The 14,136-nt window shown below is 34.4% G+C and overlaps 1 protein-coding gene across 2 annotated transcripts in view; it reads left to right on the forward strand.

Moving 5' to 3' along the window:
• The window catches only part of TMX3 (thioredoxin related transmembrane protein 3), a 29,687-nt gene extending 15,854 nt beyond the window's left edge, over positions 1-13,833 (forward strand). For both annotated transcript variants that reach the window (XM_085307759.1, XM_085307760.1), the window contains exons 11-16: positions 1,570-1,627; positions 2,539-2,592; positions 2,919-2,975; positions 7,381-7,510; positions 9,838-9,906; positions 10,859-13,833. In XM_085307759.1, coding sequence (XP_085163885.1) covers positions 1,570-1,627; positions 2,539-2,592; positions 2,919-2,975; positions 7,381-7,510; positions 9,838-9,906; positions 10,859-11,125 — 635 coding nt within the window. In that variant the 3' untranslated portion in view covers positions 11,126-13,833. The remainder of the gene's footprint in view (positions 1-1,569; positions 1,628-2,538; positions 2,593-2,918; positions 2,976-7,380; positions 7,511-9,837; positions 9,907-10,858) is intronic.
• The last annotated feature ends 303 nt before the right edge of the window (positions 13,834-14,136 follow it).

Below are 14,136 nucleotides of genomic sequence, written 5' to 3' on the forward strand. Positions count from 1 at the left end.
ATTCTGGCAAATGACTTATCTACTTCTGAGGTGCACATGTAAAAAAAAAAAAAAAAAAAAACGGCAAAAAAGTGTTGAGTTTTGTGGAGCGAAGCACGTTACAATCTACTTTCCATTTAAAAAGATAGGAGCTGAAATATTTTAGTCAGTGCAACGTTGACTTCTTTCAGGTATTCAGGATGAAATGTGTAGTCTTACATTTTTGTGAAGGTAATACTATTATACATGTCCTTTAAAATATATTTACAGAACTGCTGTTAAAAATTGTTTAAATGTAGCTGATCTCTTACTGTTCCATTTTTGTCTCCCAGTTCCTTGAATTACCAAAAAAAACTTACTTCAGTAATGTGACAGAGATGCTACCATTTCTTTTCAATATCTTTATATGTAATTATATGTAATTACGCAGTCTCTGGAATTCATCAACTTTTTCCTTCTCAATCTAAAAAGTAGTTGGAAAAAGTCGTGTTGTCTCCTGGTGTATTTACTATGTAGTGTTTTAGAACCTGGAAGAAAACAAAAAGTGAGGCTTGACGTACGGAAGGAGACGAAAACTGTTGCTCTCATGCTTAAAGAAGGTTGAGTGAATTAGTGTTCTTACCCTCAAAACTTTTAAGTTTTACTCAAACAAGGCAATGTTGATGCAGTCAACATCATGTCATTTGTGAGCTTCCAAGCTCCATTCCATTCTCAAGTGGAATGCTCCCTCTGGCATGGTGATAGGGAGGCACCGAGCAATGGATTGGCTTGGTGGGAAGTGAGTCATGGAGTCTAAGGAGACTTAACAAAATGCTTTTCTGAACTGTAGAGGCATTACTTAATGTAGCTGCCCATTACACTGTGGAAAGATCTGCTTATTTAACTAAAGCTGAATGACTTGGAAAGTATTTGGTCAGCATTTGTAACATATTTTGATCTGGTTCACTTTAGAAGGCATTTATTTTCTTCATGACCTAAACTTCATGAACTGAATCCTGAAAAGATCAGTATATTCCAATGTTTGCTCTTCGTTACGTTCTTTGAGATTGCTTGATAAATCTGTGTGCAGGATCTTAAAAAAGCTAAGCTTCTCTGAAGGAGGACTGAACTAAGAAGTTGTCTTTCTGATTTARTGAATTCTTGTCTCTGCCACTAAATTCTTACCTTTTCTTCCTGTAAGAACACTACTCCAAATTTTTAAGAATATTGAACAAAAATAGAGGGTGATGAATCAACACAGTTGTGGTTTGATCACTTTGGACTAGTTTGTAATTGCCATTATATAATAGTTTTTCATTCCATCATATTTATGTATGTGTAAATACACAGCTTAAATAGAGAACTGTGTATTTGTCTTTTTTCTTCCATGCTTCTCATAGAATACTAAAGATGTTGCATTAAGCCACGTATTAATTTCAGTATTTTAAGAAAATAGGAACTTAATTAAGAAAAGGAGGTTATTTTCCATCCAGGTTGCTTAATACTTGAAATTAATTCCTGTTTGATCTTCCAGATTAGAAGTATTTTCCATAAGAGAATGTGTGTATATTTTTTTTAAATGATTTTAAAGTATTTTATTTGTTATTTTAGGAAAACTCGTGGCTATTGCAGTCATTGATGATAAAAACTCTTCAGTGGAACATACTAGGTACAGAAATGAGTATTGGTGGCACTATGAGAAAAATATGTTGGTATGGCAGAAGACTTTATTGGCTTATAGAATTTTGGAAATTTCATGAAACTTTTTAACTATTCAGAAATTGGTAGATTAAATGGAAGGTTTTAACTTGTGAATGATCTCCAAATTAGAACTTCAACCTGACTTCAACCTATTGACTTTACTCAGTATGTGGCTGTATAGTCCATGTGAGTTTTCAGTGAGAGTTTGATTGCAGTTTCTCTATCACTTTTCTCGCTCTTGTCATTTATGAGACACAGGAGGAAATAAGCGTCTTTGATCTTTGTGACAGTAATTGAATCGCTTATTTTAAAGCTATTTTGCTACCTTTTAATACAGAAAAGAGTGCTTGAGCTCAGACAACTGAGATAAACTTAATAGGCTTATACAAAAGATTATTATTCAGTTCAGTTGTGTTAAAATTAATTTGATGCTTACCTGTTTTAGTTATTTGTGGAACTTGTATTCAAAGCAGTTATTTTCAACTGGGTCAGAAATTGCTGAAGAGATTGGAAAAACACTTCTCTGACTCCCTTTCTGACTGCATATGTGCATCAGCTAAGAACATATTGTTCAAGTTCCATGTATATTATTTTTGTATTTCTGTGTCTTTTTTATTCAAGAGCACAATGCTGTATTTTCAGAAAAAAATAGATGGACTGAGGCAGCCTGTCTGTCTTTCTCTCTGATTGAGGCTAAATAGTTAGATAGCCTTTCAACGTCAAGAAACCAAGCAAGGTAACAGGGTGTTTTGTTTTAGGGGAACTAGGAAATTGCTGATGAGATGCTAGTTCCTGCTTATTACAGAAATCTAAATGTCTTTTGGATTTTGGTGGAATATACCCTGCATATCAATGTTACTTTTTTTTCTTCTCCTTCAGATTAAAATCTATTATTCAGGAAGTTGCTAGAGATTATCAGGACCATTTTCACAGGTATGTATATGGTGGTGCTACAGCATCTTAAACTGGACAACTTTCTAAGACAGACTTTTGACATAAAAATAATGTTATGGTATTTGCTTTGTAGTTAATATGCTAATGTTAATGATACCATTTCATTCATTCATAAAACAATTTCGTCAGTCATGTTTTCGAAGACTACCTGTTCTCTGAGCTGGTCAGTTTTTCAAAATATACTGTGTATTCAGCGAATGCTGTCATCTTCACTTGTAAGAAAAATATTTAAGGAAAAACTTTTGATACTGAAACTTATTTTGTTTTTTGATTCATGGTTGTGCTTTTCACTGTATCTCTGCCAGGGATTTCCAGTTTGGCCATATGGATGGAAATGATTACATTAATAGCTTACTAATGGAGTAAGTAAATTTATTTGAGTATTATTTATCTATCTTCCTGTACTTGTCACTAATTGTATTTAATTAAAGCAAACCTTCTGAAGAATTCCTGTATAAATTACTTCAGTTTGTAACAGAAAATATTAATAATACTTATGTATTATCTATGTTTGTATTCATTTCTGGAGAGACATGTTTTATTCTTATTGGCAGATATCTAAGGCTACTCATTGCAAGTGGCTGTTACTTCATTAGCCATGTTTTCTCAGGAAAGTTTAGTGATTACCTGAGGTCTGATAAGAGAACTTTGTAAGAACAGAGGTAGATATCAATCAGTATTTTAAAGAGTGATTTTGGAGAGGAGAGGATAAGTTAATTAATAGATGCCTTAAACTCCTGATTTCACCATGAATTTGAATGTTAAAATGCACAGAAATATGCTTCTGTGTAGAACTATAAAATACATAGATGTCATCTGCACTTGATGCAAAAAAGTAATACTTTCTAAAAAATTTTAAGTTGTTTAACAAAATGCCTAACGTCTGCCCTTATTGTGATCCTTATTAAAAAAATACATAATTAAATATTTAGTTGCTTGGCATTTGCAGTTGACTACTTGTTCTCTTCTGTCCTCAAGGAAGGGAGAAATGGGAATAAGTATGCCAGCCCTGTAAGGGCTGATCAAATCCCTCTCCTGGGGATCCTGAGGCTCTGCACTAGTATGCACTACCTGTGTTAGACATTATCTGTGTTGCACAGTATCTGTTCCCTCATATTTGGCCTTGCAGCTGTCATCCTTACTAAATCTAAGACTGCAGGAAAACTTCAAGGTCAGCCTAACTAATTCAGATAGATTTGCAAATGCACTCTAAAACTGTGCAAGTGTTTGTGCTGCTAAAAGTCCTGGGAACTTCATCATGGCACTGGAGGTACTGTCTGTGTTCCTGTGGATATACATGTAGATTAATATCTGAATACAAGTAGTTTGAAAATGACTATGTTGCAATTGAAGTTAAACAGTGTGATTGAGCTCATGATTGAGCTAATGAGGAACCTCCTGAGGTTCAACAAGGGCAAGTGCAGAGTCCTGCACCTAGGGAAAAATAACCCTAGGCACCAGTACAAGCTGGGGGCTGATCTACTGGAGAGCAGCTCTGCAGAGAAGGACCTGGGAGTGCTGGTGGATGACAGATTGACCATGAGCCAGCAATGTGCCCTTGTGGCCAGGAAGGCCAATGGCAGCCTGGGGTGCATTAGGAAGAGTGTTGCCAGCAGGTGGAGGGAGGTGATCCTGCCCCTCTACTCAGCCCTGGGGAGGCCTCGTTTCGAGTCCTGTGTCCAGTTCTGGGCTCCCCAGGACAAGAGAGACAGGGAGCTACTGAGGAGAGTGCAGCATAGGGCTACAAAGATGATCAGGAGGGCTGGAGCATCTGCCCTATGAGGAACGGCTGTGAGAGCTGGGGCTGTTCAGCCTGAGGAAGAGAAGGCTGAGGGGGGATCTTATCGATGTGTCTGAGTACCTGAAGGGAAGGTGTCAAGGGGACGGGGACAAACTCTTTTCAGTTGTCCCGTGTGACAGAACAAGAGGCAATGGGCAGCAATTGAAGCACAGGAAGTTCCGCCTGACCGTGAGGGGGAATTTCTTCCCTGTGAGAGTGACGGAGCACTGGAGCAGGTTGCCCAGAGAGGTTGTRGAGTCTCCTTCTCTGGAGATACTCAAAACCCTCCTGGACATGACCCTGTCTACCATGCTCTAGGTGACCCTGCTGAGCCAGGAGGTTGGACTAGATGATCTCCAGAGGTCCCTTCCAACCTTACCGATTCTACGATTCTATGATTTTTATAGCTGCCAAAAGTGGGACGCTCCTTCCTTAATTATTGCCTGTTTTGTGTAGCCTCTTATAATTGTCTGATTGTATACGGAGCTGTTTGAGCCTGTTTACCTGGCAGAATTTGGCTAGGAAAGTAGGGAAGTTACTTTGCTAATTTATCAGAAAACTAAATGTCTTCCTATGTATTCTACTGAATACAGGAACTGATGTATAAAGAAGGGAGACAGGAGGATGAGATCCCTAGAAGGGAGGAAAAGGAGGAGAAGACAAAACTGGCATTTACAGCAGTAGTGATCTTGTAGCAATTACCACATCTGCTTTGTTTAACGTCACTCTCCAAAATGCTTGATTTTATAATTTATAATATATAGCAATTTCTGTTAAGCTAGTCACAGGCTTTAGCTTTATTTTATAAACAAAAATTATATGTTTCCAGGATGAGTAGAAATCAGCAAAATATATTCAGTAATACAGGTAGGAGTTCTTCTGGTTACTTGAGTAATTTGAGTAAAACTGTATTGTCAGTGCTTCGGCTTTCCACTAGGTGGCAGCAGCTGGAAACGAGCAAAACAGCCTCTTGCAAAGTGAGAAGTCTATTGCAGTGTGTATATGTGTGCATATTTTTATATATATTTTATATATATATGTTTTAAATGTAGTAAATACACATGAGAACAAATTCTACTTCTCACACAATAAAATAGTGTATAATTCATGGAGACGGTTATGTTAGTTCTTGACAGAAGTACACTTACGGACTTGGCTATAACTAAAACAGGTTATCATTTAACTGGCTTCAGCAGTGGAGGAACATGCTTTTGTTAGTTTAAAAATGATATTACCTAAAGCTGTGTGTAAAAAGCAAAAAAAATGTATATTACTGAAAGAAAGGATATATTTTTGTGGAAGCTAGGGTATTTAACATCATTAGCAGCATTGGAAATTGAAGTCTTGGTCTCTCTGAACTGTTACTTCTTCAGCTCTTAGATGAAACAAATATTTTCATGAATCTTTGTATAGCATATAAATTTTTTAAGTGAAGTTCATCTTTTGGTAGCTCTGCAGAAAGTTGAGAAGACCTCAGTTGCCATACTGCTAAATGCAATTCAAACCCTATTTGGTGTACGTGGGGAGTTAAACTGCTGAACATTAATTTCCTTTCCATATTCTTGTTTAATTGCAAGTAATACAACTTGTTCTGTTTTGGCTAGGATGAGAGATTTTGGCCAAATGTTGATAAGTTGTTAGTAGGCACTTGCACAAACACCTGACTTGATCTGACTCCTGCCTTGTCTTGTTTCTTCCTAACAAGTAGAGAATATAAATGTCTAGAGAAAAGTTGTATTTGAAAAAAAAAATATATCTTGCAGGCTTTCATTGTTGAAGAAAAAATCCAATTGAAAGGATTAAATTATTTTGTTATTTCTCTAGTTTCTCTATTTTTTGAGATGCATCATGCTTTCAACTTAAGAATTTGGTCTGCACAGCAGATCCACAGAAAGATTTTCTAAACTCCAAAGAAGCTGAATACTTCAGTATTACAGTGAAGTATTAAAATTTTATATTTACAGTTTTGAATTGAAATTTTAAATACCAGAAAATTTTGAATCATTTTTATTGCTTTAAGAAATATAGCCTTGAATGATTACTTTTATTATAAGTATTTTAATGAAATAATTGATTATGGGCTGATTGCCACAGTTAAGGTTGACATCATAAATATTAGATATGTGCAGTGTGCATGAATGTGTCACTATTGGACAAGAGTGAAAATTAGAAAAATGAAGTTTTCAGTGCTTTTACTGTGAAGGAAAGACACCTAATGTCTGAATACATTATTAATAGTTCTGTAGAAAATTGGCAAAGGGTGCAGAAGACTTTTTAATGTATTTTAGATCTTGTTTGTGGATCAATGTACTTGTGCAGTAATAAATTTTTCTAAACCAGCTCTGTGGAGTTGGTGCAGCTTTGAGCTGTAAATTGGATTATCTCAAGAGTCATTTCCAACCTAAATTTTCTTGTTTCTGTGACCCTAAACAATGCTTATGCATGTAAAGTTCAGCTAATGAATGACAGTTTAAAAACTTACCTGTAGTCATGTACTGCTTCTAAAAGGGATGTAGTAAAACTTCTATTGGTATCTTATCTTTTTGCCTGAATAGGTAGAGTTTAATTGATAAAGCTGATCAGTTGGACCTTGGCTGTATAGAATTGCATTTTTGGATTATAGTTTGCCTTTGTGCAGTAAAGCACTTCATGTGTGTACTGATACTGTATTTCAAATAGACAGCTACTATCTGAGATGTTTTACTAATTGTCAAATCACAAGGTACCTGATTTGCACAGTATAGGTATGTAAAGTGCACTAAGCTTCAGAAATTTAACTGACACAGACATGAAGGAAAAAATGTTAATGAAAAATATTCTTGCACCATTAAGATGATTCTTTTCTCCTTCTCTTCTGCCACAACTGCTTTTTTAGGAGCACATATGAAGATTACCGGATACACTTTTAAACAATGTAGGAGACATTTGAATTGCAATGTTTTATGAAGTATTTCTCTAAATATCTAACACTTGTTTTATATTTTCAGTGACTTGACAATCCCCACTATTGTAGTATTGAATACCTCCAATCAGCAGTATTTTTTACCAGATAAGCACATCGAGAACACAGAAGACATGGTTCAATTTATTAACAATATCTTGGATGGTACAGCTGAAGTAAGTCTTCAGTGTGACTTGGAATATATTGGTTGGTGTTTATTTTCTTAGATACTAAAGATATTAATTTGATTAGCCTAAATTGCTATCCAGTGTGCATTATCTTTCTGTCTCTCATGATGTGTTGTCAGTGAATGCTGTGATTCTTGAGGCATGCCTTTGCTCACAGCTCTGATTTCAGAAACTATGACAAAGTAACTCTTTTTCTGCATGTAGCTTAATGTTAGCTAGTAAATTTTTTTAGTTAATTTTATTCTTTTCCTGGTTTGCTTTAAATGCAGTTATTTAAAATTGCAATTTAATCTCTTGCTTAGAGTAACTCCACTCTTTCTTTAACGGTACTCTTTCTTTTCAGCAGTGAACTAATAAATCTGGTGGCTTGATGAATGATAGGTTCAGATTCAAAAAACCAATCATATATTTACATTGCATGTTTCAGACAGATATGAGGCTACCTCTCTTTCTGCTCTAAACCTAAAAATGAGCTGTCTTTTGTTACAACGCAACAAACTTGATAAATCTATCTGGAATTGATGGGTTGGACACCTTTACCCTTGACAAAACAAATACGTGTTTGTTTATGCCCTCCCTCAGTGTACTGTAAGATGGGCAGAGAGCTGTGTTGTGTGGATGAGGAACAACACCGTGGATCAGAGCTTTCCTTTGTACTTAGAGGGCAAGAGGGCTTTACAAAAAAAGGAGGCAATGCTAGCCATCACTCCAGCGGCCTTTGAGAGAAGCATGGGTTGGAATGTTTGGTTTGAGCCGCGAAGTACTTTATACTGAATGTTTACAACGGTAGCTGAATCACAGATTATATTCCAGCAGCGATTTTAGGTGGTCAAGTAGCAATAAGAAAGACTAGATTATTTCAGTCATATGGGATAATTTATTTAATCTGACAAATTTATGTAGCATAACACGATAGTGATCTGTTTAACACGATAGTGATCTGTTTAACACGATAGTGATCTGTTTATTATTTATGACTTACTGGTTTTGCTTCCAGTTGAAAGACAAAAGGTGTTCCTGTAACTTGGTGATTCTTTGTTCTACAGTTCTCACTTCTTCAATGCTCATTTCTTTTTATTGTGTTTTAAAATTCTAAATTGTTATTAATATCTATTAATCTGTATTTAGATATCTTCATTGAAACACCAAGTTAAATTGATTTCTATCTGCTTTTTAACTTTAAGAAATTCTGTTTTTGTGATGCTTTGCATTTTTTTGCAGTATCACTCATCCAGTTGTACTTTTTGTTTACAGAATTTCAATTAGAATGACTAATGGGCTGTCTGGATGCACATTTCTGTCTATCTCAGCTCTCTCATAAATACAAAATATAATATGTGATGCCATTTAAGCTAAATAGAGCCTATGTATATATAAAATGACATTATTTTTTTAAAAAATGACATTACATTTAGGCCCAAGAAATTGTGTAGCTGTTAAGGAATGGCAGTCTTTTAAATAACTAGGTAAAGAAGGAAGGGAGTATAGACTTTGTGAATTGTAGTGAAATTTCTGGGGTGTTTAATGTTTTTTCCCCACCACCATCACCACTTCCGCCTCTTCCTTGATAGATTTTTGGATTATTCACCTTGACTTTCTTGTTTCCTTTGTGATTCAAGGTAGTTTTCTTCAAGTCTATAATCTTTATAGACTTCTTGGGTAGTTTGGGGGATTTTGGTCAGGTTCAAGTGTTGATAAGTTGACTTCCTCCAAAGAGTAGCTTTTCAGTTCGTTTATTCCTCTGGCAACTCGAACCAGTGAAGACTGCGCCTGTTCAACAGACAAATTGCCTTTGGATTCCCATAATATTTCAAAGGCTTTTCTAAATCAGGTGATGACCTGATTTAGGCTATAGGCTGTAGCTGTTCAGCACAAGCTTTGTTTATTACAACTACATATCCTCTTGTTATTCAGTTCTTAAATTTTCCTAACAGCTGCAGTCATTGTWTTTAAATAGATGTCCATCAGCTGAAGGAAAATTTAGGAGACCTCTTCACAATTTTTGAATTTTTACAACTGGACATGTGGCAGTTTCTGTTAGTGTTTCTCTATGGTAAAAGATGGTAAAGATTGCCAATTCACTGTTAAAGTTGGCATTAATTGCTTTAAAAAGTTTGAGAGGAATTTTTTGGCAACTAATTAAATGCTTGTCTGTGTTTGAGAAGTTGGAGTCTCTGAGCATCATGAGATGTAAGAATAATTACTTTTAATTTCCTTCTAAAGGGACTTAAGATTGCAAGGTCTGAAGAATGAACTTTTGGCATCATAACTGAAAACTGTCAACAGTTTTGACATGGTTCCATTTGAAATTTCAGGCACAGGGTGGTGATGGAGTTCTGCAACGAATCAAGAGAATAATCTATGACGCCAAGTCCACTGTAGTTGTAAGTTTCCTTTTTCTTTTTTTTTTCTTAAATAAGATAGTAACCTTGCCAGTCAAAACGCAAACCTGTTCAGAGGATTTAGAAGCACTTTTATAGAAGGTTTTGACTTCTGTTTTCTTTAGATTAGTAGATATGGTAGATTTAAGCCTAATGAACCTGTCTTGATTAAAGCTTTAAATAATATATTCGAGTATATGTATAGTCAAAATCACAGTCAGTCTCCTCTTCATTTTTACTCCTTTCCTGTTTTAAAATTGACATATATTTTGATAGAACAGGGAAAATTCAAAATCTTTTCCTTAACACTTTAACTTATCTTTAACTGAAACTGATAACACTTCTCAGAATGCAAAAGTGCTATGGTTTCAGTCTAGTGAGGGCATAAGCAAATTATTTAGTGCAATTTTAAAAAGATTTAACTATGCTTAACAGAATTTTATTTGGAAGACTTAAACCAATTTCTTCACTTGTTCTAGACAAACAAAGAATTTCCACAATGAGTTTAAGTTGAAACTTGAATGTTTCTGTATATATGGCTTACAGACTTGTATGAATATGCTACATTCAGCCTTCAGATTCTAAAAACCAAAAGTCTGTCTTTATCTACTGTAAAACCTATAGCATACAGTTTAATAGAAAGCTCTAATAGAGTAGTTTTATGCCTTATGATGACTCAAATTAATAACATTTCAGTTCTCGTTTGTGTAGATCAAAATTATTATTACTTTAATGCTGTTAGAGCAATTATTTTTCAAACTTAATGGCACATTATCATTCGCCATTCCAGTGGAGCACTTTAATATTTGAAGTTATGAGACTTTTTATAAACTTAACATGGGGATAATATGATGATTCCTACTCCCTGTGTCTGAACAGGAGTCATGAGAAATTGTGTGGCAACTTTGTGTATTTACTAGAAGAGTTTTTGACTTCAGTTTTTTTACTTCAACAGTCCGTGTTCAAGAGTTCACCGCTTCTGGGATGCTTTCTTTTTGGGTTGCCTTTGGGAGTCATCAGCATTATGTGCTATGGAATCTGCACAGCTGATACAGATGGAGGGATAGATGACAGTGAGGCAACTAAAAAGGAAAATGGTGATCAGGAGCTCACAGATGAAGGCAGCGAGGAAGAACAAGAAGGGGAAAAGAATGAAAAATGTACAGAACTTTCAGATGGAGAGCTTAAACAGAAAAACATACTAGAAAAGAAAAAAGACTAAATTGTTTAGCAAAAGAATTCTCTAGAATTTTCAAATAGACTTGTTTATTGAAGGTAGTCATTTATTGATGATCTTCATGAAAGAGGACCTTTCTGTCTGCATTATGGTAGCTTTGATTTGCATGTATTCAACTGTTTTCAGGTATTGTCAAGGGAAAAAAAAGAAATTGGAAGTTCTCTCAGTTGTCTTTAATAGATCATCAAAAAGCAGTGTAAAGAGCGGGTATGACTATGCTATTTTTTGAAAAGTTTTGTGAATTGTACATTAGAACAGTGAAATAAAGATGATATTATTTGACTTTAGTGTATATGATGAACATAATAATACCTTGCTAAACACTCTGCAAAATTAAGGCTGGAAACCAAGAAAGATTGAGATCTATAAAGTCTTTCAGAAGCTGATAGCTAAGACAGCTTAGAGTTTTCCAAAAAGTCACTTATTTTACTGGTTGCACATTATTTTGGAAGAAATACTTTTTTTTTCTTTTTTAATTTTATATAAAGTTAAAAGTAAATTGTTATGAATTAGAAGACTTGTATTGCTTAATATATTTACTGGCAGTTAATGTCTACTTGATAGAGAGAATATGGGAGTTATATGTAAAAATACCTTTACTAGAGCTTTATGCAGTTAGAAATTACTGGAGAGCTATGTTACAAACTTCTCTTTAGAACAGGACTATCTGTTAAATTTTTTTGTGTGAGTAAGTACACACATTTCTAATGCAAATTATATTAACATTTTCTGAATCCACAGTGCAATTTGATGAACGAAGACTTAAAAATAAGCACCTGTTAAGTGTTTTGCATAAATCTAATGACAAACTATTTTGAATGGTGAAAACTTGTTTACAATGTTAGAGTCAGATTGTTACATATCTTTGAGGTTGTTGATATTGATATTTTTGAGACTGTTACCTACAGAGTTAGTGGAGCATAACCTTAACATTCATAGGAAGAAGGGTGTTTTGTCTGTGTAATGCATTTTCACTATAGTCATAAAAGTCATTTTTAGTACAACTCTGTGACTGTGAAAAGGGCTGACTTGTCTCCAGGATTAAAATCTTCAAGGAAAAGCTGTAAGGGACCTTTTGGTGTTGATGCCATGGAGAGTGCCATAGGAAGGTAGAAAAGAAAAAAGCTTGTGTTGCTTCTCTGTATCCATGGACCTTTTTTTGTTGTTTTTAATATACAGGTTTTTCATGTCATCTGTATATTGCAGTTTGATCACATAAGAAATTACACAGTGTAGCACAAAATTAAATAATGTTAAATATGACTGTAGGTAAGCTTAAATATCTTTTAAGTTAGTGTAAAACTTTTGATGATATAAATCCTAAATGGGAAAGATGTACCTTTTCTTTTTAGGAAAAATTACAAAATTTTATTCTGTTTAAGTAGTTTGGTAAGAGTTGGCTTCATGTTGCAGTGCATAGTACAGTAAGTAGATGCCTCACTTCAGAGATACTTGATAACAAGTAGTGTAAACTTAAGTTTGAGGAGATCAGGAAATTTTTTCAGAAAAACTCCTGTCTGAATTAGTCCAACTTTTTTCCTTTGAGGAGGAGAGGAGAGAATGAGGCTACAAAATATTGAATAGCAGGTATCTGATGTGGCTTTTCTTCCTTTTTGTTTTCTTTTTTTTCCCTTTGTGATTTACCTTTTTTCATTTTTTGCCATAGTAAATTTGCTTAGTTGGTTGTAAATAGGTACTTGAGTTTTCTTGCTTATTATTATTATTTTAGATCTGCAGAATACTTTAAGATGTAGTTTTAGCGTATCTTTGAAGAGTGAGAAGCTTAAATGTGCTTAGAAACTTCTTTTAACATTACATAGATGCACTTAAGTTACGTGGTAAAAAAAAAAAAAATCAATGAGAAGCCTGTAAATTTCTTTGGACTTCAGTGCAATTCTGTGTGAATATTCAACATGCAGAACTATTAAGGAGGTAAGATGTTACTTTATCTGTAATTTGCCTCTTTTAGTAAGGTCTCAAGGACAAATCAGTTTCTTATTTAATTTTGGGTCGGTCTGAACCTGCAGCTTTTGACTTTCTGTAAAACTGAAGTGGTCTCTGGAATGCTGCCCTTCATTATATTGTATTTTATTAAAAAAAAAAAAAAAAAAAAATTTTGCTGCACTACAAAGAACTGTTTCAACTGCAAGCCTCCGTTTTTTTGTGGTTATTTATGTTTGTATTTTGACTGTAAAGTCAAAAGAGCCAAGTACCTTGCTGAGAAATCTTCTGAGGTATGGACCTGAAAATGGTAAATACTGAGACACAGATCACACTGGGATCTGCTACAACTGTAATATTTAACTACAACTGTAATATTTAACTGATAGACTTATGAAAAAGTATGTCATGTCACTTCTGAATTTTAGTATCAAAATGGTTGAAAATCAAACTTGAAATGTACTGCCATTTTCAACAAATCTGTCTCCCAGCTATGTTTATCGAAGAATAGGGAAGAAGAAAATCCTAAGTAATATACTGGATCAGAAAAGTGGTAAGAACTTAAGGGATTTACTTTGATTTTTGGAAATAATTTAGAATGCTATCTGAGCAGAATGTGGCATTTTATTTTTTCTTGGATTTCTAAAGGTTTCTTAAAGCAACTTCACTGTAATAAATTGAGTTCACAAAATAATGCTGCTTTTTGGAGTCAAGTGTAAGCCTTTTTTTCTGTAATAAAAACATTGAAAAGAGCTTCTTTCCATTGTTCAGCTTATTCTGTGCTGAGTTTAGATACAACGTATTTTGTAGAAGGCAGTATTTCCTGGTACTTTTGTTATAAACATACTTTAGACCCCGAATCACTCACTACAGAAATGTAGCTTGTAACCTTTCAAAAGAGTTTATCCCATCTGATACTTGTCTTCAATATATTGAAAATATGCTCTAGATGTTAGAGTTAATTATTAAGTTATTTAGCAAATGTTCTAACAGTGTTGAAATGAATTGCAGCATTTCTGAAAAAGAAAATTAAAATACTTGTTCTTTCCCTTAAC

The sequence above is a fragment of the Rhea americana genome, unplaced genomic scaffold (genome assembly GCF_003343005.1).
Source record: "Rhea americana isolate MKP2758 unplaced genomic scaffold, rheAme1 scaffold_263, whole genome shotgun sequence".
NCBI lineage: Eukaryota > Metazoa > Chordata > Aves > Rheiformes > Rheidae > Rhea > Rhea americana.